General features: G+C 38.0%; 1 protein-coding gene across 1 annotated transcript; it reads right to left on the bottom strand.

Moving 5' to 3' along the window:
- Positions 1 to 2,869: 2,869 nt before the first annotated feature.
- Positions 2,870 to 20,517, bottom strand: KRCC1 (lysine rich coiled-coil 1). The gene is made up of 3 exons (XM_081068392.1): positions 20,383 to 20,517; positions 6,082 to 6,194; positions 2,870 to 4,271 (listed from the first exon to the last, which is right to left on the bottom strand). The coding sequence occupies exon 3, from the start codon at positions 4,247 to 4,249 to the stop codon at positions 3,485 to 3,487; it is 765 nt and encodes a 254-aa protein (XP_080924518.1). The 5' UTR covers positions 4,250 to 4,271; positions 6,082 to 6,194; positions 20,383 to 20,517; the 3' UTR covers positions 2,870 to 3,484.
- Positions 20,518 to 20,987: the final 470 nt, after the last annotated feature.

The raw sequence follows: 20,987 nt of genomic DNA, 5'->3' as shown, positions 1-20,987 counted from the left end.
TATTGGATTATCATTATTCTTTTTATGGTGTCTATAATCTCTTTTATTCCTGTTAATTTTACTTTTATTTCTGAGATGATTTTTTTCTTTTACTAATTTTCTCCTGTGTTTGTCAGGGTCATTGTTGAGTAACTGTGTCTGGCTCAATGAATATTTTTGACTGGTAAATATAATTTCTTTTTCTTTACTGCACATTTTATTTTCCCTGGAATTAATCATTGTCCTTTTTCAGCTGCGTAGTTTTCTAGTCATTTTATTTCAGAGTTCTTTTTCTGCTTTCCAAGTATGTGCTTCTTTCAAAGCTTTAACTATTTTCTTTTTCTCATTCAGCCTTGTTTGGCGTTAGGTTAGTTTTCATGTACTTTGTGTTCACATTTTACTGGTGTCTTGCCAAAATATTTTACAGTTCCTTTTTCTCTTATGACACTTTATGTGTGGCTAGATCATATTCCCCACCCTGACTCTCTTTTCCAAAGTTTAAATGAAACGTATTAATCTGGACTACTGGGGGGACATTTCCGTGGACAGGGAAATGGCTGAGCGTAACTTTCCCAGTTTCACGGCTTGAGGGTTCCCTCCTTGTTGTGAAGGGCTCAAACTATGACTACTTCTCTGCCTTTCAGAACTACTTCAGGTTTTTCTGCTCTATTTCTGCAAGTCTACAAGTCTTGCCTACCACAGTAGTAGTCTTACCTCAGATGTTGTATTTTGCTGTTACAATACTATCAGAATTCTGCTTCATCTTGGACCTTTCCCTGCTCCCTACTGCTTGAACCTTCTCTTTCCCTCACCCCCAGTTACTTCCCTGATCAATTTGGTTTCTCAACCTAACACTTTTCAGGCAAGGCTTTGTCCTTCTGGAAGGATATATTTGTTGGATATTTCTGAAATCCTCTGGGTTTAGATGACCATAACACTGTTCAATCTCTTCGTGTTCCTGTTGCAAGTTTTGCACTCACCAACTCAGAGCCTGTGATGACTTCTTCCAGTTTTGCGCTTCTTCTCAGACCTATTTGTCCTGTTTGGCTCAGGGGTAAATGGTGGGTCTGGAAGGGGTGGTGGCAATGAAAATGAAGAGAACTGGGCAATAGGAGAGATAATTTGATGATATAACCAGGAGAAAGTACTGGTGGGTCTGCTGTAAGAGAGTAAGGGTCAAGTGTGATTTTAGTGGGTTTTTTTTTGGCATGAACAACTGAGTTGGTGTTATTCGCATGAATGGGGAAAACTCCGGGAAGAATCACTGGTGATGAGGGAAGTAAGTGTTCTTTGGGTTTTAAATGGAAATATCAATGAATGCAGTTAGATATGAGTCTAGAACTCGGGGAAGGTCTAGTCCAGAAATAGAAATTTATAGAGGTCATCAACTGTCTTACTCAGTTTGGGATGCTATAACAAATTACCACAGACTGGATGGCTGAGCTAGCAGCCTGGCCCCTTATAAGGGCACTAACCCCATTCATGAGGGCGTTAGCCTTATGACTAATTATATCCCAAAGGCCCAACCTCCATATACCATTACATCAGGGATTAGATCTCAACGTATGAATGTGGGAGTGAGGGAACATTCAGTCCACAACATCAATATACTGATAAATTTAAAGCCATGGGCCATTATGAAATCACTTATGATGTGCAATTAGAAAGAGCAATGGTTTAGGACTGTCTCCTGATGCAATATATTCATGGTGCATTTATAGGTGGGTGGAGGAGGAACCAGTAAAGAAGACCATGAGAAGGAGGAGCTATGGGGGTACGAAAAATCAGAAGTGGTGCTAAGGAAGCTGAGAGAGGAGCATTTCAGAAAGGGGGACTGACCAACCCCAGATGGAAGCTACTGAGAGGCTGAATTGAGTACAAATGAAAAATACCCATTGGATTTGACAATAAGGTCATCATTGGAGACCTTGACAAGAGGCGCCTCAGAAGTGTGGTAGGGACAGAAACCAGATCATAATAGAGGAGAGAATGAGAGGTGAGAAAGTGTAGACAGCTGAAGTAGGCGTGTTTTGATGTGAAATAGAAAGGAGATAGCTGACAGATGATGTAGGGGGTCAGGGGAGTTTTTGTTATTTTGTTTTTTGAAGGGGGGAAACAGAAGCATGTTTGCATACGAATGGAATGATCCAGTAAAGGAAGAAATATTCATGGTGCAAAGTCCTTGAGAAGTGAAAGGGTGTAGTATCCAGTGTACAATGGGTGGGGATGGGGGGGATTTGTCTTTAATACGAGCAGGGCCAACTTTATTGGTAACAGGAGAGAAATCAGAGAACAGAATACTAGAGGGAAGTTTATAGATCTGCTGGTAGGACAATGAGTAAGTCCCTTTCTGCAGGCTACTATTTTCTCACTGGAGTGTGAGGTGAGGTCATCAGCTGAGAGAAAGGGGCCTGTATGGGAGGCAATAGAGAGGAGAAGGTTTCGGAGAGAGGGAAGACTATAAAAGACATTTCTCAGAGTGGGAAACTTACTAGGGCCACAGTTTAAAACAAAATGGCCCCTACCCCCTCTCCCTTCCTACTTCCCTCCCTCATCCTTTCCATCCTTCCTTTCTTCCTTCACTATTGGGTGGGGCCCAGTGAGATAGGAGGCCAGGCCAGGTGGTGACAGACAGAGGGGTCAGGGATGAGTAAGGCAGCAGCGCAGCACGGGTAGGGAGACTGGTTACATGCAGAGGACTGAGGGAGAGGGGTGGGGGAAGTGGGTTTAAATATGAATAAGCAAGGCACAGCAGATAAGGAATTTTATAAGTGTAAAGTGTGCCCTACCAACAACATCTTGCCTCTTCAGTACAAACTGCACGGTTATTGCTCTTCCAGAAGAAAGTCATCATGGAACGGGGAAAATCATTGATACAGAACAACAAATGTAGAAATCAATATACTTTATTATAAACATTTCCAGAAAATAAACTGATTTTATATAAAGACTCTTTGAAACTTTTAAAACTATATGTAACCTAAACTTATTTTTATTATAATGTATTTCGTTTTCCACTTTCTAATCTAGAAAACACAAAGAATTTCAAAAAAAACAAAACACAGATGTAATATAGGAAAAACAAATCATTCTAAGTTGTTGTATAGAGAAAACTAATGAATATATGAGTAAGAATACCCCAAACCCAATCAAGAAATAGATTCTACAAAGCCTGTTAATCCTCTAGTTTAAAATAAATGACTTCACAAGGGAAAAATACTTCCATCATCATAGCAATTTGATGAATAAAAGCAAAGCCACTCTCATTAAAGGAAATTACATTTTATATAAGAAAAATGCAATAATACTTTTAGAAAATGAGGCAAAGTAATTTCCATGTTGGAGATCAAGCATACTAAATAAATACTTTCTGTTCCCTTGGCCTTTGCTACAAGCTAAAGTACCTGTTTACATGAGAAAAGTGGTATGAACAAGAACATCATAAAACCAAGCTTCTCCTCAACTATTTTTTCAATTTAACCTCAGGAGAATCAACTCAAGAGCTTCAAAATCCAAGGATAGACTGGTCCCAAAGCATTTCCTCCTCTGTCCTTTCTTTGCCTTGCTCCTTTTTTTCTTTTCTACACTTACGGTCCTCTTTCTTAGAGGCGACATCTCGGCTTTTTTTCTCTTTTTGATTCTTAAGCTTTTTTGTACTGATCCTGACTGTTTCTACCTCTGTTTTGTTTCCTTGGAGGCTCTTGTCTAGATCTGTTTTATCCCAACCTTTTTTCCTCTTATGCTTGGGCCTCTTCTCCTCTGTTTTTTCTCTGCCTTCTTCTGCATGCCTTTTTCTCTTCCGATGTATCTGTTTATGAGTGGCTGGATGGGCACTGGTGGTGTTTTCTGAGGAGAGGTGCTTATAAACTCCAGGCTCTACACTGTGTGAGCTATAATTATACTCTTGCTGACTAAGGTTCAGGGGTATTGGTTTTTCTGAGAAACGATCCCTGGTGAATTGACAGTAGCTCAGGGAGTCTTGTCTTTGCCTGTTATAATGAGCTGGCAGCCACTGAGGGAACTGGTTTTCCACTGCTTGTGAAATATTGCATGTTCTTGAGTAGGTCTGGATGGTTTCAGTTGGGAATCTTTGATCAAACATTCGATGCCTGGGTCTGGAATCAAATTCTTCTTTGTACCTCCAGGTTTCCAAATAGTCCTCTCTCATTTGTCTGAAACAAGTCTTTGGTTCTAAGCCTCTGGCTTTTTGCACTTTGATATAATCTTCAAGTTCATCTTGAAAAGAGTCGTATGTCTTTGAATGCTTCATTAGGCTGACAACAAGGGATTCTCTGTAGAGAAGATGGAGAAAATTCTTACTAGATTATTGTATTCTGAGAATAATCTTTGTTCTTGAAGAGAGCTTAGAAAAAAATAACACCCAAACAAATCAAAACCTAATTCAGCATAAAAGTTAAATATCATGACATTATATGCCAAAAAGGAACATCAGGATAGTCAAATATCTTCCAGGCCATTCACAAGGAACTTTATCCTTCTCAGAAGTGGGATAAGATGGCAGAAAGGAGCTGATATACAGGATTCTGTTGAAGAGCTGAAAATGTAAGGCACGTCGAGATGTGTGGATAAGGACTAAACATCCATGGTAGGTGGCCTGATCTAAATGTTCATAGATTTTCTAAAGTTCTAATTAATCAGTTTCTTATATATTGTTTTCTAAGAGAAGTAGTAGAACCATGAAGAAGTAATTTGATCCTTAAAATCTTCAGTTAACACAAACAAAATTAAATAATCCTACATACTCACCTGATTAGAGTATTGTAGAACGTAATACTAAAAGGACATTTATAAGATGGTTTGGGAATGCCGGAAATTAGAAATTCAGCTCTGGGATAAAACTCTTAGGTATAGGGCATGAGGGAAGATGAGAGAAGAGTTCCGTCGTCTCCTCTGTAATAGGGCTTGGATTCCATTCCGCTACTTCTGATTGGTGAAAAAAGCATTCTAGAATGCCTTCTGGTTTGTTCTCTATTAAACTACTGGTGGGTGGGTTAAGGGAGGAAATGGAGGTGAAAGCTAGGAGGGCAGTTGTATCGAAGTAGAGAAAAATTTCAGAAGAAATTCAGAGTAGATATACTAGTTTTGTTTGCTTGTGATTCTTTTTCGGGGGCGGGGGGAGGGGCAGCACTATTCCTGATTCTCTTCCTTTACCCTACCTAAAATCCTGCATAAGTACAAATACAGCAGAAAATGTACTTATTATGAGATGTTAATGCCCTAGATACTTTTGGTGATACATTTTACCTCCAAAAATTAGGATGCCTCATAACCCATGCAGAACTGAACATTTCTTCCATTTAAAAGAAAAATAAGCCAGACATAGCATTCTAGACTCACTGATGATCAGCTATCTTATCTGAAAATTTGAGATTACAAAGAAAGTCTATATGAAGTCTAATTTGATGAGTCAGAAAATTTAGCTACTATTCAAATAGTATAAAAATTCTGAATAAAATATTATAACAAATATTTGATTAAATATAAGCAAAATATTTGAATAGACACTTCAGAAAACAATATATACAAGTGGCCAATAAATACATGAAAAGATATCATTAGCCATCAAGTCAATATCAATTAAAACCATAATGAGATTCCACCATGTACTCACTAGAATGACTGAAATGAAAAAGACTGACAGTGTTGGTGAGGATGCAGAACAACTGAAATTCTCATTGTTGGTGGAGATGTGAAATGGTACAACCACTTGAAAAAGTTTGGCAATTTCTGAGGAAGTTAAACATACACCTACCATACGATGTGGTTATTATTCTACTTCTAGATATTTACCCAAAAGGAAATGTATGTCAATACAAAGACTTCTACATAAATAATCATAGCAGTATTATTTGTAATAGCCCCAGGAAGGAAAACACCCAAATGTTGATCAACAGGTGAATGGATAAATTAAATAAATGGTGGTATAACTATACAATGGAATACTATCAGTGATAACAAAGAATAAACTATCGATACACTCAACAACATGGATGAACCTTGAAGACATGCTAAGTGAAAGAAGCCAGTCCCACAAGACCACGGATGGTGCAGAGATCAATAAAGAAGTAAATGGAAACTTACCCTTATCAGGCTGAGAACTTGGTGAAGAAATCTGATCATATTCACCCGTTAATTGCTTCAGTTTCTTAGCACAGACTTTACCCAAATAGTGAGACTGTGCAACAACTGGGGAGCTAAAAAACATGATACAGAGATCACAACATTTGTTTTTGTCCACTATTCCACTCCCAGTCACCTGAAACCAACCACAATCTTGTTAGAAAGATGAAATAATTCAAAGTTTAGAATTATATCATCAAAAGAGTTCAATCATCTGAAAATTCACGAAATCCATCTTCAATTTCTTATCATTTTGCTTCCTGTAAATGTGAAAGTAAAGCTCACTTTTTGAGCATGTAGTTTACCCAGAAAATTAATGTTTTGTTTATTTTACAGGAATGTACCCCAAATGTCACCTCTAAATTTGAAGATAATAATTTTTAATATACTTAATCTGAACTAAGAGTTTAAGAATAGTTTTGCTTGCTTTCAAATCAAATATCAGCTTCAGTAGAAACAATCCTGATTTAGAAGCCCTTTATTTTCAACCTACTTCATAATGTGAAATCCTTTGTGATTCTAAACTATTATTCCACATATGCCTTTTATAAAAGGTATCTGTAAAAATTCAGTCTTTGTTTATTCAATGTGGTATCGATGAATAAAATAAAGGGAGTGAAGATAGAAGATCATATTAAACATTTAAGGTAGTATTTTTTTAATCTTCATTTCATATACCACCTCATATATTAATTTCCTGAGGGCTTAGAAGACTAAGCCTTTTTGCTCATTAGAATTTTAGTATGAAAACATTCAGTAAGCCTCTAATATTAAATATGGTCATATATTTTTACTTAGTCCAGAAAATACCATTCTGAAGGAGGAGAAGTTACTGGGGTATCCGTAGGAGTCTGCACTTTATGGAAATTATCTGAGATACCATTATTGAAAGGCTGGATTGAGAAATCCAGCCTTGGAATTTTGTTTTTTATAGAAGACAGTATCAAGAAATGTAGACCATTTTAAGATAGTCACTGATTCTAGTTATACCACTAATGCCATCTGAGAATCCCATGGGGGAACACAAACCTCCAGAGCTGGTACAAACACAACCACAGGCCAGGATCACTAAACAAAGCTATAGTTATACCCACATATTAACTTCTAGAACTTCTGCTAGAAGTGTTTCTCACCACAATAAATAATCTATGTCAAAATTACTACATTTAAACTTGAGGTCTATACAACTTTCTAAAGTTCCTAACAGTTGAAATTTTATTTTATAGAAGTTTACTAGTTCATAAATACAATGTCAATCATGGAATATCAAAACATTTTCTATGCAGCCATTTAAATGAATGAGTTGGAACCACATATACTGTCATAGAGAAATGTCCATATATTATATTGAGGGGGAAAAACAATACGTAGAACTATAGCTATCTACCTACCTAATGATCTATTGATCTAAAATACAATTTTAATATAAAAACACTCAACATACAGAACCAAAAATTAAATATATACTTATGTATTTACTGTAAGGAAGGAGTAAACGGAGCTGGACTATAACCCATTCACTCCCTTTCCTGGGGAGGGGAAGAGGGAAGAAGGCAGGTGACCTCTGAACCTCTGAGTAAAGAGCCTAACAACATTTGCCAGGGGGAAGGGAACTTATTTCTGAAATGCCTTTAGTAAGATGTCCCCGGTTAAGGATTACCTACGACAGGTAAATCCAGAATCTCTGAGGCATAATCCCCTGAAGAATGTCACATAAATTCTACAGTTCTCTGGGATATAAAATGCAGATGATTTATAATTTACACACTCCCACTGTGTGAGGTGACCTTCAATTAGAAACCTCATCTATTATTCTGGACCAGAGATGCACAACCAATGTGGGAAAACCTGGTTTGAGGAGCCACCTTCCATGTACTAGAGACGTCTCTGCTTTATTAGAGCCTCTTGATTGCTTGTACCCTTGAAGTAATTAGTAAACCTTGATACCAGGTAATATTACCGATTCTTGTGGGTCTGATTTGATAGTCTGATCTTGTGTGTTAGTTCAGTACCCACAGAAAATAATCTGAAAAGATATACACTAAACTTAATGGGGTCTGGGAAATGGGGTTAGGAAAGGAGTAGGTAAGAACATTTAACATTTTGCTCTCCGCACAAGTCTGTATTGTTTTAATTTTTGCAAAGATCATATATTACTTTGTAATTAAAAACTCCAAAAAATTTTAATTTAAAGGTTCTATGGGATATCTTCAAATTAAGCTTAATTTTTAGTACCGGTGTACAGATTAAAAGGTTTGCTTAAAAACATTATGTTCAAGAACCGTAAACATTTTAGAAAGGAATTGATGAATATTTAAAAATATTTCTCTATTATATATAGTATCTAAATTATTTTTTAGTTGTGTTAAAGTATATAATGTAATTACATTTGACTTTAGAGTCAGCAAGTTAAAAAGGTTAACTAAAAAGGCTTTCAGAACTTCCCTTGATTGAGTTAGTATGTACAAGCTGACCATGATAATGTGACATTGCTTTTTCTATTAAAAATATTTGATAAGAACTGGTAAATATTGTCTTTTGGTGACAACCAAAGCTTAGTATAGATGGAAAGTTTACTGAAGACTAGTCATTTAGAAGATCAAGATACTCTAAAACAGAACAATGATTTCTCTCTCTATTCAACCCATAATACTAGATTTCTCATTTCTAAAAGTTAATGTTCTAAGCTGTGTAAATGAAAAAAAAAGGGGGTAGGGGGTTGTATGGAAAGTAACCTGACAGGGTGATCTGATCACAAATTCCTAACTGGGCAGGTCATGGTGGGTAGTCGCCCCAGGAATATAACATCTTTATTAAAGGTTTAACTTTGCTTTAAGCTAGCCCTGTCCATCGTTTCTGTGCATCTAGGTTAACACACCTTGGAAATAAGTGGTAACCACCCTCAAGAGAGCACATAATCTTATTAACTATCCTGCAATCCAATCGCTGCCTGGCTGTCCCCCACCTCCATGTTATCTTCCTTATGTTACCTCCTTAATCTCAAGTGCATAAAAAAAGCTGCAAAATTGTGACTGTCTGGAGCATTTGAGATCTTGCTCCCCGGCATATTCTGTCAGTTTGGCTCAAATACACTCATAAAAATTCTCTGCAGGTTTGGACGTTTCTTATGTTGACAACTTACACTAAGGTAAAAAACTTGGTGTCACCTTGAAGTCCTTTACCCACCAAGCTCTTTATTTTTAAAATCTCAATTAAATAGTATCATATTCCCAAATTCAAAATATCAGCCATATTTCTCCCTATCAAGTCTGGACTCATGTCAATTCTAGCTTTATAATGTTGTTGTTTTTTCTCCCAAATGTATCCCTTCATTTTTCATTTCCCATTAACACTACTTAGTCTAAGTTCTCCATGCCTTTGGGCTTTATTAAGCTTTACCACTCTGAGTTTTGTCTTCTCAAAACTCAAGGTACTACGGTGGATACGTACTGTGGGACTGTACAGGAAAAAGATGAATATTTATTGACTACTGTATGCCAAACAACATAATAGATTATTCTTTCAGACTTTTACCTCTGCAAGACAATGGGAATTTCCCACATTTTGAAGATTAAGACTTCAGGATTCAAAGAAATTAAAATAAATTGCCACGTTAATTGATTGAGCTGGATCTTAAACCTTGATTTATTTTGACTTTTTCCGTTTATATACACATAGCTGTTCCACACATTGGGAATTATAAATAAGGGAACAAGATAATTCCTAAGATCAATGAATTTATAATTTTATAAAAATGATAGGCAAAGAACTATAATGCAGGACAAAAACCGTGTTAAGTGTTCTAAGACAAAGGAAGGTACGTCTTCTTGTTGAGGGATTTGGGAAAGGCTTTGTAGAGAATGAATTTGGATAGATCCTTAGGAGATGGGTAAAATTTAAAGAAAAAAATAATGAGTGAAGAAAGGGTATTCTGGGGGCAGCCGGTTAGCTCAGTTGGTTAGAGTGTGGTGCTCTTAACAAGGTCGCGTTTGATCCCCACATGGGCCAGTGTGAGGTGCGCCCCCCACAACTAGATTGAAACAAATACTTGACTTGGAGTTGATAGATCCTTGAAAAACACACTTAAATAAATAAAATTAAAAAAAAGAAAAGAAAAGAAAGGGTATTCTGGAGGATGGAAAAACATTATAAAAGCTTTATCTGCATTATAAAAACAAGATATGCTTTAAAGGCCGTGAAACACAGTGCTGTAAGAGTGGGGCCAGATCCTAATAGGCCTATTTGGGCATTTGAGATTAATTCTGCAGTCAATAGAGGAAGAAAACAGTCAAAATGGGCATGTTGGTAAGGAGGGTGTTGCAGGCAAGAGATTACTGGGCTGAACCAGGAACATGGTAGTGAGGACAGAAAAGAAGGGAAGAATTTAAAAGACATTCTACAGGTGGAATCAAAAGAATTTGATAGCTGGGGAGAGAGCAGGTATAAGAGAGGGAAGCAGGGATAATCCTAAAGCTTTGATCCTATGTAACGTTATATTTGTCAGAATGAAGGGGAGGAAGAGTTATTGCTATTGCTGTTGTTATTATTCCCCAGAAGGAGGGAAGTGAGGAGTGGAGTGGAAAAGCATACGTAGTATTCAAAAAGATGAATTTGATTTTAAAATAAACTCAGATTCCATCAATAATCTTTCATATTTTTCCTTTCTTTCCCTCTATGTCCCATTCCTCTATAGCAGGGGTGTCCAAATATTTTTCAATGTTTTTCACCAAAGGCCATATGCGGTAAAATACACAAACAGCCGGGCCACTCACTCGAGGTGAAGTACGTTTTGCCTCACCTAGTTTATTTAAGTAAACTAAATATATTTTTGGAATTTGCTGCGGGCCAATTAACAATAGATCATGGGCCGCAGTTGGCCCGCGGGCCGCAGTTTGGACACCCCTGCTCTATAGTATGTTCAATTCCTCTATGGGGAACTGGGTTTAAATAACTTGCAGGTGTTCTATGTACCTTGAAATTCCTTACAAATTAAGATTACAAATTAATGTAGTTGGGCATTTGAACCAATTGTATATGTTCAAACTTCTGTGAACATGGTGGGCAACAGGAACCATTAGAGAAAAGAAAGAAGGCGTGGTAGGAAATTCTAGGCATTATAGAAATCTTCCTTGGGAAAATTTGATGCTACTTCTATTTTAAAATTTTAGATTATTTTGCATAATGAATACTATTTATTCATTACAAAGGCTGTATTTTTTGATTTGAAGAACATAGACTGTGATTATTGTGGAGTACAGTGAAATGATCATTTCCCCTATCTGGACACTTTTCATTTTTACCACTTTATTTAGTTTATCTTTTTTTTATTAAAAAGTAGTTGTCATATTATGTATTTCTACTGACCTTTAAGTAGGATAGGAGCAAGATAATACATTCTACAAAGAATCCATCTTTTCCTTGCATCTAGGATTGATTTTTTTCATCAGCAATCTATGGTTCTAATCAGAAAGATATTAAGAATTTGACAGAGTCTCAGTTTCTTCCAAATTTAAATTCAGCATCTTTTTGAATACTCTATGCTTTTCCACTTCCTTCCTTCCTTCTTATGGGTCTGATTACTCAAATCTATGTGTACTACATAGAAGTCTTATTTTTCCATTTCATTGACATTTGAAAGATACACGACATGTCCTTCTAAACTGGAACCATTCTTCCTACAGCAACGGTTCTCAATTTCAATCATTTTGACCAAAGCATTCCATAGGCAGATAGTGAATTTTTATTGCCAAGAGGTCTAGTCGGTACATAGCCTAAAGATACCAATCACACACACACAAAATGCATTTCAAGTTTCATGTTTTATCTTAAAAACACATGAATGTCTTGAACTCTAGTCTTATAACATCTTTTATATAAAGTCTTTAATCTTTAAATAAAATGTGCTATTTAAACTTCAAGTACTTCCTGGTACACTGCTGAACACCTCAAAAACTTCATGGAAATCTGAGTATCCCCATTGTAAGAAATATGGCCCCACAAATTTCCTCTGATCTACCACATTTTCAGAGAAAAAAATGAGGTATGGTATTACTTGTACTTTTAGTAAATCTGTGTGCCTTTGAGTGTTCATTAAATTCATTTACAAGCAATTTGTTCTGTAACACTTATCCAGCATTGCTCTTACTATGTATGTAGCAGGTACTGTTTAAGCACTTATAAATAGCAACTAATTTTATCCTCCGAAGAACTCTGTGGGCTAAATACTATTATTATCCATAGTTTATAGAAGAAACTGAGACATAGAAAAGTTAAGTTAGTAAATGGCAAAGGCAGTCTGGCTCCAGAATCTGTTACTGTTTTGCTCGGCTACCTTTCTAACTAATTTAAAACTTCTCAGTTCACATTCTGAAATCTACTTCTCCATTTTGAAAACGAAAACATTTTCTGATCTCCAGGCTTTATACATTTCTGCATTAAAAAAATAGAAAAGCAAACCACAATGGGAGAAAACATTTCTTCCCATTTCATATGTCAAAGGACTCATGTCTAAATTATATAAAGAACTCTTATGATTCACTAAAACAAATTCAATGTAAAATGGGCAAAAGATTTGAACACACACTTCAGAAAAGAATCCATATTTACAGCCAAGGTGAGATACCACTGCACCATCACTAGAATGACTAAAACTAAAAAGACTGAAAATATCATGTGTTGGTAAGGACATCAGACAACAGAATTAGGATTTTGCTAATTAGGATTTAAAATGGTACAACTCTACAAAGCAGTTTGACAACTTCTTTAAAAGTTAAACATCTACCATATGACCCAGTCATTTCACTTGTATTTGCCCAAGAAAAATGAAAACATATGTCTATGCAAAGACCTGTACATGAATGTTCATGACAACTTTGTAATAGCCCAAAACTGAAATAACCCTAATGTCTGTCAAGAGATGAATGGATAAACAAAATGTGGTATATCCGTATAATAGAATTATTCAGCAATAAAAAGGAATAAAATAGCAGTGCACACATGAATTTTAAAAACCATCATGCTGAATGAAAAACACAAGAGTACCTACTGTATGATTCTATTTATAGTTTTAGAAATGCAAACTAAAGTGATAAAAGCAAGCTAGTTGTTGCTGGGGACAGAGCTGGAGGGAGGAATGGATTGTAAAGGAGCATTGAGAAAACTCCCGGAGTTGATGGAAATATTTGGCATTTTGTTTACAATGGTGGTTTCATGGCAGTACCTGTCAAAAACTCATTGACTTGTATACTTTAAATATGTAGTTTATTGTCAGTATACCTCAGTAAAGTACATTAGAGAACTTAAAGATCTATAGTGGCTGTTCTCAAAAAAGAAATAATTCCAGCTTAATGTGTTAAACTGGATTTTTAAATGTTGGCTTTGTTTTCACATTGGTCATCCACCTAAGGAAGACCAAGTCACCTATGCAGAGCTACTGCCTGTCATAGGACGTTACTTACCTCATTGCTCCTGGGAGCCAGATGTAGGGACTCTAGAGTTAGTCCTGGCATTTATTAGCTGTGTAAGCTTGGTCAATGTTTCAACCTGTCTGTGCCTTAGGTTCCTCATCTCTAAACTCGGAATATAACAATACCTCAGAGCTGTTGTGAGCCTTAAGGAAATTCATGTATATCAAGTGCTTAAAAGACTGGATGGCACATAGTAAGAGCTTTATGAGTGAGCTACTTTTATTACTTAGGATTTCATCTACAGTGGTACCTTGGTTTTTGAATGTCTCCGTTGACAAACATTTCAGTTTACGAACGCCATAAATCCACAAGTAAATGCTTTGGTTTGTGAACACGTCTTGGAAGTCGAACATGTCACCCATCTTCCGCTGGGTGCAAGATCCTGAGGCCTAGCTGTCTGCTGTTTTCGAACTTTCAGAACTCGAATGGTCTTCTGGAACGGATTACGTTAGAAAACCGAGGTACCACTGTATTCAACTGTCATAGTGAAATGTTCTCCTAACCAATTATTCCAGTTAACTATAGAAAGTCAAATAAAGGAGAGGTAAACAGGGCAGGTGTGCCAGTAAGGATTATCTAATTCTTTGTATTTTGAGCTAACTCCTGTTTTAGAGGGACTTTTTAAGACAAAAGCTTAAAGTTAGACTTTATCCTTATTTTCTTTTCTGACTTTGAACCAACTATTTGAAGATTTCAGTTTATGTCCTGTGATAACGTGTGTTCTATATACTTTAATACCCAAAAGAGTATGGAATATCAAGCAGAAACAAATAGGGATTCTAGCTATTTTATTAACTATTTACAGCCTGGTATTAATTAGGTCCCAAGCAAGAAATAGTTTTTGTTGATTGAAACTCATATGTAGTACGTTTTAGATGTACCTTCTAAAATTTTGGGGGGAAAAATCTAGCAAAATTCTGAAAACTTGATGTTCCTATTTGTGCTGCATCTACACCACGAACCTAGTTATAGATGAATACCCACAGAACCACTTACTTCCACCAAAGATATCATAGTAGAAAAAGAAAGAACATGGAATCTTTTATTTTGGAGAAATGAGACTATGTAGGTTGTTATTCAACAGCTACACAAAGCTTGGTCTTTTTTATTTCAGTAAAGATACATAAAGCCATTGTGAAAGTTAAAGTAATAAAAACACTGCACCTAAACTGCTGTGTTAAATATGAAACAAATGAGTAATATGGATTACTCATAATTCAAAACTACCTAAAAAGATATCTTAATAAAATACTAAGAACCACTCTACTTTTCCTAATTCAAGACCTATCAGAGAGACTTTGTTCCAATCCAACAACCCATTTAGAAATTGCAAAACCTGAATTTTTGCATTGTATGAAATGTTTTTAATAAGTATCAGGTTTCATTAATAAATCAACTGAATTTGAGTGAAAAATTTAATAAAATTTTTCATACCCCACAGCACATTTTTTGTGTTGTGACCTGGCATTTAAACATAATACAGCACAAAGGTTGTTTTCTTTTTAATGTTTATTAAAAATCATTAATCTTTGAAGCAAGAAAATTTTGAGCAAATTAGGATGCTAATTTGGTTAGTATTAGGTGTAAGTAAGCTCAATTCTTCACCTTTAATAAAGATACCAAATAAATGACATGGTCCATACTTTTAAATCTACTTCACTAAGAAGCATTAGAAGACATTTGACATCTTTCCATTATGTGTATCTTCTTTCTCTCAGCAATGTTATGTAACAGTCTCTGCAAAAAAGTATTTTATGGTTTTTGATGCAGATATAGTATTTGTTAAAAATCTCAATTTCTAATTCTGCGTTGCTAACATTTAGAAATTTTGTAATATTAACCTTGTAGTTTGTGCTCTTGTTAAACTCACTTATTATTCGAGTAGCCTTTTCCTAGATGCTTTGACGTTTTATATACAGATAATCTTATCATGTGCAAATAAAGACAGTGCAATTTCTTCCTCTCTAGTCTGTAAGACTTTGATTTCTTTTTCTTACCCGATTGTATGGCTAGGACCTCCAGTACAATACTGAACAGAATTGGTGAGAATGGGCATCTTCCCTTGTTCTTCTGAGTTTTGCAATCGTATAATACCATTGTAATCTTAGGAAAGACTAAGCAGAGCAGTGCAGTAAGTTTCAGGACACTTGGTAGCTGATCCTGCTATCTTTTCCAAAGCATGTTTTTAATTCCTTTTAACCCCTGAAGGTCAAATACCATTTAAGGAGTTTTTAGAAATCTTAATTGTGCTAGAAATGCAGCCCAGTACCTGTCAGCATCATGAATACTCTTAGCTATATTAGTTATTAACCTTGATTTTTCAGGAAATGAGATTAGTATCTGATTTATGAGTTTCCCAAGCTCTAGCCATTTCATACTAACACAACAATCATAAAAATAACTAAGAGCTTACTATGGCATATTTTTAATGACTAAATACCAAGGAATTAACAAAAATCATTAATTGGGAGTACTAGTTACACCTTTAATATAAAATTTATATTTTTAACTAAGTCTTTGAATACTCATAAATATGCTGTGGCTAGCTAGCTCAAGGATCACGCTTGTGAAATTAATTTTACTTGGACCCAAGGCAGCCATCCTACATCAGAATGCCATCAAATGTACGCCATTCCTTCCAAAGGGTTAATAAATGTGAATGGGTCTGTAAGAAGGGGAAAAAAAAAATCAGTGCTCAAGTCCTAACATATGTGTGATGAATATAGAGGGGAAATCTTAAGTTAGTCATTTTAACATGCTTAGTCAATATTTTTCATATTGACACCTAATAAAGGCAGTAGATCTGATACTGATAATCATTAATGTCTTTCCAGACCTCCTGCCCCCCCAATCATTCTATCCAGCTGCCAACATTAGACTTGCATGATAATGTACTCTGGTGTGTCCGTAGCAGATATGTCCTGGGCAGAGAGCAGATTTGTACAAAACAATGTACTACTCCTGATGTTTCAGGAGTCTGGCTAATCCATATTTAAAACTGCATTTTCTCCAGTTACTCTTTGTTCCCCCCTAATTTCACTGACAAACATTACTACTTAGCTCCTTAAAAGGACTGTACCTAATTCATCTGTATGTCCTTCGTACTGAGCATACCTGGTACATATGTGAAGCTCAATACATGTTTTCTGAATAAATGTAAGAAGGGCTATTAGCTAGATTTTCTGTCACTTGACTCGAATCTCTGCTTAATATCATAAAAATAAAGGAAAACATTTTTAGGTAATTGCTGTGTAAATGTGTCAATGATTCTATAAGTCAGAAATGTCCATTCTGGAACTGAGTCCATTTAATTTTTTTATTCCTTAAAAAAAGGCAGATAAGCAACAATTGTTTGTCGCGGTTTTGTTTTTACAGATTTCTCAGGAATATTGTTACTGAATGAAAAAATTTTTAACTGTCAAAAATATTTGAGAGACCTCACTGAATGAATTATAAAGTATCCTGGAAAATCTTACGACACTTTGGCTATATTATTCTATGTATGTATTTTTCCCATATAAGTCTGGTGATGGGGTATTTCTTTTGTTTTTTTTGTAATTGATTTTATTTCTCAATGTCTTATTTGTAATCTTATACCTTCTATATATTCCCTGCTTGCCAATTTTTAATCCTTACTGACATCTGTTCATTATCAAGCCCGATACAGAGGAGCTCCTCCTGAAGAGTATTACAGCTATAGGTGAAAATGAATCAACAGATGGTTTTCAAATCAGTCTTAATGGTTCCATCAGGATTTTGAAAGTGAGAGTGGAATTTTAATAACTGGAAGCATGACAATTCTTTGATACCTTTTGGAGGAATCTCCTAAAGAGATTTTTATTTTTTAAGAAAAATAAGAGAACAAGCAACATTTTTTTCTCTTCTTATTTATGTATTCTTAATTGGCCATTATTTAAGGCTTATATAAATATCTAAACTAAATATATAGAGTCTTACAAGTGTTTTAAATAGTATACCAAATATTTACCATTTGTTAAGTAGCAGTTAACTGAACAGTTAACAAAGGATATTTACCTGAAATAAAGTGATGAGGTAACTTTTTAGGTACTAAATTATATTTTGGTTTTCAAATCCTACTGAATAATCTCAATCCTAACTCAACAGAGATTTCATTGCTTTCTGAATGTCATCTGATGGCATTATAGGTCAAAGTTTCATATTTTATGAATTGCCATTCTAGTACACAGCGAAGCTGTGGAACGATTATCAACACGGAACTGTAAATGAGTTCACAATTTTAAAGCTGTCAAGGACCTCAGAGTTTGGTTAGTGCAGAGTTCAACCTCAACACTACTGACATTTTGGTAGGAAAATCCTTTGTTTTGTGTGTATGTGTGTCTGGCGGGGACTGCCCTGTGCATTTTAGGATGTTTGTAGCATCTCTGGCCTATACCAAACAGATGCCAGTAGCACCTACTCTCACCTTGCCCTTCCTTCCTTGCCCAGTGGTAAAAACCAAAAATGTCTCCAGACATTGCCAAATGTACTCTGGGTTGAGGTGGGGTGAGGGGGTGGGGCAAATTTATCCTTGGTTGAAAACCACTCAACCGGGCTAATCCAATCCCCCTTTCCATATATGACAAAACTCAAAGAAGTTTTGGACTTTGAAAGGTTGAAAGAAAAGCTTGGGATTTACTCAAGGTCATACAGCTGGTGGAGAAACTAGAACTAGAACCTATTACAAGTTAAGACTCCTGTTCCAGTATTAGTATACTACCCAGAAGTGGTATAAGAAGGTTATTGGTAGCACTGTGTGAACTGACATCAAGTCTTCAGTAATTCTGGACATATTCAAGCATCACAAAAAACAAACAGAAAATGCCAAGTCAGGCAAAAAGCTGTTTTTCCATGAGAAACTATTGCCAAATCTTCCTATGATCTGGCTATGGGAACCAAATTGTACTGTAGACTTGACACTTATAAACTGTTCAGGTTTACTTGTTGGTGAGAGGCAGGATGTTTGGTATGAACAAAAATCCAGGAGATCTTATGTTTTTTATATCAACAATGACACTAACCCAGGCTGATTGAAGAAACTAAATCTAGTCTTCCAGATTGTCCTAAGATACTTAATGGAACATCATTTGGTTGCAATGAATTTCTAACTTCCATTTTTAGTGAATGAAATTTATATAAAGTGTATACAATGTTTTAAGAAATTTACATTTTACTACTTTGCTTTTCCTCCTAAGTGAAAAGTTTAAAAGGTGATGGAATGGCACGCAAAAATAGAATATATCATGGAAGAAGGTAAAAATGAAATTATTTTTATGAGGTTATTATATTTATTGGTGTCCCTCCAGGAGAAAGTCATTAAATTATTCGACAAGACTTTGGCTTTCACCATCTTTCACTCCGGAGACAAGAAAAGCAACTTAGGGCGATACAGCAAATGCTAAAAGTTAATTATTAAGTTAAAGAGGGCTAAATGTTTTACTGAAGTACTCTGCAGTGGATTTAAGCTTCATCTAAAATCAGTTCCCAAACTGCCTTACATACAGCCTTATCTCCTAGGCTGTTCGCCGGTATAGTCTTAAATATCTCTTAGATTGAGACGATCGGGAAATAGCTTTTGGTGTTAGGGGACATGTGTTGGTGAGAACTTTAAAAACTTTTGGCAGGACCACTCCTTCCAAACCCCTGCACAAAGAGACTTGAACAAAATTTAACCGTGGCCTCCAGCAGCCTCAGGCAGAACACCTGGAAGGACGCAGTCCCTGAGGGTCTCATAGGAAAAGCTCAGGGCTGTCAAACGAGATGTACCGTTTGTTCCAGCCAACACCGGACGGAAGGGCAGGTTCCTGATCTCTCGGTAAGAGTACTTACTAAAGAGCTCTCAGTTGTGAATCCTTCCTCCTACCCTCCACGCTGTGTGTCTCCTACCACGCGGTGGCCTCTCTCCCAAGGACCTGAAAGTCATTCCTTTGAAATGCAATCATCAGGGAGGCTGGGCGGGCCTCCCCGTCACCGCGGGAGGGCAGAACCCTCATTTCCTTAATGCCATCGAGCAGCCACAGCTGACTGCATCCCCACTGACCCGCCCCGTGTAATGTTTCACTCCCTTGCATCTACTGGCACCCCACTTCTCCCCCATTCCTTCATTTCCCCTGGAAAACGCTCGGTCACCTCCGGGGAAACCCCATCCAGTCTGCTGTCCCCGCTCTACTGCCCGGCTTTGTCACCTCTGACACTGGTCCCTACCATAGTAGAACTCAGACCATCAAGATAGGCCTGCGAATCTCAGAAGCTCGTTTTACAGGGTGTCGTCTTCAAAAAGCCAAGGGCAACTCTCCAAAGGGACCCCTCCCCACCCTCCGTCCTGCACCCGGGGCCGGCCCGACTGGCAGCTCCCACGCCACCCCCTCCTCTCCGCGGACTCCTGACCCCACTTCTGAGCGTCCCACGGCCCTGCCGGGACGTCCACTTCCCCCCGCGGAGTCTGCGTCCTTCCTCGTCTCGGGCCTTGGGTCCCCTCTGGGCGCCCTCCGTCCTGGGGATTCAGGGCCCCTTCCCCTTCGCAGACCCCCGAGAACCACAGGCTGCTCCCTGGCCGCCTCTGGCCCACTCCCGCCCCCGCCTGCTCGGCGGCGGAGGCGCCCCTTTTCCCTCCACGCTCCACTCGGGGGCCCTGGCGCCCGTCTCCGCGGGGCGGGTGGTGAGGGGACTCCGGCCCCGACGCTGTCGGCCATTTCGCACTCGGCGCGCAGCGCTTCCTGCGCCGCGGAGTTGGAGGGCTGAAGCCCGGGCCGCCCCCGCCGCCGGGGCGGGAACTCACCTTCTTTGAGGCAGGGGCGGGCGTCTACAACTACTGTCCCCCTCCCCGCCAGCGCCGCCGGCCTGCCGTGAGGCCGAGGTGGAGGTGGCGGAGAGGCAGGGACGCCCGCTGCCGCCAACGCCGCCTCCGCCGCCGAGCAGGCGAGCTGGAAGGAGGGGGCGGAGACCCGGACTCCGGAGGGGAAGTCGCCGGCGCCGACGCCATGGCGGCGAGCCCCGTTAGCCCCGCCTCCCGTGTGCTCCGCCCCCCGCGCCATCCTTCTCGGGGCCCCGCGGCGCCCGGCCTGTGCCCCGCGTTCCTAGGGGCCCCTACGCCGAGCCGTGGGACGGTAAGGCGAGCACCTGGGGCCTCTCACCTTTCTGAGAGTGAATCTAAAACCAATTAGGAAAAACAAACAAACAAAAGGCTGGTATCTGGATTTCACCTCCAGAGCATCTGAAAAAGACATCATCTCCTGCTTTAGTTTGCTTTCCTTTGCTGAGGTCTTTAGCACAGAGTAGATTCAGCAAAATCCTTGGTCAGGATACGCTGTCATCCATGGTCCATAAAGGACACCTCTGTTAATATATCCATCTATGGATATACACACACATAAATACACAAAC

Source organism: Rhinolophus hipposideros, assembly GCF_964194185.1.
Source record: "Rhinolophus hipposideros genome assembly, chromosome: 12".
NCBI classification, from domain to species: Eukaryota; Metazoa; Chordata; class Mammalia; order Chiroptera; family Rhinolophidae; genus Rhinolophus; species Rhinolophus hipposideros.
This window is presented reverse-complemented; position numbering and strand designations above follow the sequence as displayed.